Below are 3,287 nucleotides of genomic sequence, written 5' to 3'. Positions count from 1 at the left end.
AACCCGGCTTAAAAAATAATGGGGGTTTAGAGCGGCTTTTTGTGATTGCAAATCTGTAAATTTCATTTCATTATTTATCGAAGTATTGATTTTTATGGAAAAGGCGCCGCAGGTGAAAATTTTTAATAAAAAATCGCGCGATTGCTGATAAACTGTGAGTTAGAAAATTTTCCTGCAAAAAATGATTTTTTCCCCAAATGTTTTATTTCAAAGATATAATTTTTTCCCAAAAATTATTTTTTTCAAAAATTTTGTTTTTCTAAAAAGCATTTTTTAAAGTGTTGAAAATTTTCTAAATTTTGATTGAACGTCTTTGTTTCAAAATCTAAAAAACGACTTATCGTCTGAAAAGTTTTGCACTGATATTATTTTTTAAATTCTTATTACCAAAAATTTTTTTCCGGTAAAAATAATTTTTTTCGAAAAAAAACTTTAATTTGGTCAAACACACTTATTCCGAACAACAGTATTTTTTTCTAAATTATATTTTTTTGTAAATGAAAAAAAAATGTATACAATTTTTTAAAATTGTTTCTGAATTAAAAAAACTTTTCAATAATACCATGATTAAAATACTTAGCAAAATGAATATGAGGCACACTTCAAAAACAGAAAAGATACGTATATAAAACAATTAAAAACTCAAACAATTTCTTTTCGGGTGCAGTAACTTTTAGGAAATTTGTTTCCCATGGTCCTTAAAGGATTAAAATAAAAATTTCTAAATATTATCTCAAATGATTTTCGGTGAGCAAATAAAACAATTGTTCTGGGTTTTCTTACAAAAGAGTGAAATCTATTATTTATTTTAATAATTAGTATAATTTTATTTTTGCACTTTAATTTTTGTATTAAACTTTAGTTTTGTTAAATTTACAAATAATTCTTAAATGCTCATTTATATCGTATGTATGTATGTTTATAATTAAATATTTTTATGATGATAAATAAAAATAGTTTAAAAATTCGAACATTTCGCATTGGTTGTGTTAAAAATATTGGACAGTGTAAGTATGCGTTGCTCTGCTCGTGTCAAATTTTATATGAATTTAGGTGTTATTACATATTTATCTTGAATCATGACGCTTATAAATTTAAAAATCGCTTATCATTAAGAAAATTGCCATTGGAAGTAAATGCTAATGGAAAGACCTAAAAAATATACAGTTGCTCAAACAAGTTTGTACACGTCGATTTTTTAAATGCTCGCAATGTTTTTCAAGTTAAAATTTTTTAGTTATTTTTTTTTTATAAAAATATTGTTCACGCTTTAAGTAAAACCGTATAAATCAAAGTTACAAACTTATAAAAAAATTAGAAAAATTCAACAAATTTTCAGAAAAATTTTGATCTTTTGGATCTGAATTTTTATAACATTTTTAGAATTAAGAGTTCGAAATTTTGATAAAATTTTGTTGAAATAAATTTTTTTTTAAATTTTAAAACTTTGATTTATGTGGTTTTTGTTAAAGCATGAACAAAAAAAATACTTTCAAAACATGCATTAAAAAAAGTAAAAATGTGAGCCAGGTCTTAAAGTCACTGTAAGTAGCAAAAATTATTTATGGTTAATTAAATTTTACAGTTAGTTTTGTAATACAATTTCGGCTATTTGAGTTTAATTATTGGAATGTGGCTTAGAACAAAAGATATATATGTCTGTATCTAATTTGAATTAAAGTTCGAAAAATTTAACATTCAATGTATTCTAATGTGAAAAAATCTTCCCATAAAAACTTTCCTCGTAATGTTTTAAACAAAATTTTTCCTACACTATGCCTAGCTTTAAATTTATAAATACTTAAGAAAATACTTAGTGAAAGTAAGTTTTAATTTCCCAAAAAAATTTCGATAAACTTCCAACATTTACTCGAATCGATTAATTTAGCAACGTTTTCGTAGGCAGAAAAATACAAATTAAAAAACTGTGTCCTAACTTTATCTGCTTTAAATAATAATTATAAACTTTTCGCTTAAAAAATACTAAATACAAAAACAAAAAAAAAACAATAAATTACGTACTCCTACGTACTCCTTGGGCTGCTCAAAACTTTTTAGGCCGCACGACAGGAGTAACAACAATTTTGCTTGTAATAATCGTAACTGCAGAGTTTCGCCTTGACAGCCCACTGGCAATTGTTAAACTCGTCCACACAGGAGACAGCAACGTCATTTTGCAGGAGCTCTAACTGTGGTTCTGAAATAAGAAAAATTTGTTTGAATAGGTAGGTACAAATTAAATTTTAATTTAAAATTAGCTCAAAGAGCTAAGCAATAATGATCTAACACGAATTTTATTACTTCAACCTAAACTTTAATCAGCTAATTTAGTTCAAATAAAAACTTTTATCCAACTCACTAAATGCTCGATGCTTTAAAATATGTATGTATGAATGTATGTGTGTATGTATCACAAATTTCAATTCCCTTGTGTATCGTTCTCTTAACCCTGGAAGGTCATGGTTCGTCGTTTCGACGACGCGAGTTGTTATTTTACCGTTATCGCTGTTTTCCTTTGTTTGTATAGTGCTAATTTTTCGTACAGCGCTAGACGGTGTTGCGCTGTTGATGTGTGCGGTTACTTAGATTCATGCGCTTCGTGTAAGTACTTCTTTTTTAAATGTGCGTAGTCGAAACTACGAAGGATGAACTTTGTGTATGTTTTACGTTGATGTTTTCAAAGTAATTTTCTTAAGTTTTTTTTTTGTATTTGTTTATATATTTTACTTGTGCAGTTATAACACACGATGAATGCAACCAAAAGTTATATCGAAGAAGAAAAAAAAAAAAATTGCGCAATTTGGCCCCCTTCTAAGCGACGCTTAACAAATCATCCGTGCAAAATGCCAAAAAAGTGTCTGTGGAGAGCATAAAATAAAGCTTTGAGCCTCTTGCACAAAATGAGAACTGTCGTATCTGAAATTTTTTTCCTTTTTTAGTTCATAGTATTATTTTCAAGAAAAAAACACTTTAAATGAATTATATGTACTTTAAGTTATTTATTTTTTATATGTTTTAATTAATGTTTTGTACAAAAAGCCAAATGAATCAGAGTTGTGAAATCTTGAATTACAATCAAAAGACTAAAGAAAAACTACTTGATATTTGGGATATTCACAAAGGTGTCGTAAGTGTCGTATTGTTGTATGTCGTAAACTTTAAACGCCTAAAAAATGCATTAAGAGGGTTCGCAAAGTACCATCAAAGACATATTATGAGATTTGGCAATGTTAAAAAATAGCTGGTTGTCCATTCAAGTTCTCTAAACATTTATTTAAGCTTTTAAA

At 27.0% G+C, this 3,287-nt stretch overlaps 1 protein-coding gene across 3 annotated transcripts in view; it reads right to left on the bottom strand.

Moving 5' to 3' along the window:
- Positions 1 to 1,314: 1,314 nt before the first annotated feature.
- LOC118735518 (thrombospondin type-1 domain-containing protein 4) overlaps positions 1,315 to 3,287 on the bottom strand; it is a 187,419-nt gene continuing 185,446 nt past the window's right edge. For all 3 annotated transcript variants that reach the window (XM_036465313.1, XM_036465315.1, XM_036465316.1), the window contains one exon: positions 1,315 to 2,197. In XM_036465313.1, the coding sequence (XP_036321206.1) occupies positions 2,055 to 2,197 (143 nt within the window). In that variant the 3' untranslated portion in view covers positions 1,315 to 2,054. The remainder of the gene's footprint in view (positions 2,198 to 3,287) is intronic.

Source organism: Rhagoletis pomonella, unplaced genomic scaffold, assembly GCF_013731165.1.
Source record: "Rhagoletis pomonella isolate Grant_MI unplaced genomic scaffold, Rhpom_1.0 Rhpom_scaffold_00003, whole genome shotgun sequence".
NCBI lineage: Eukaryota > Metazoa > Arthropoda > Insecta > Diptera > Tephritidae > Rhagoletis > Rhagoletis pomonella.
This window is presented reverse-complemented; position numbering and strand designations above follow the sequence as displayed.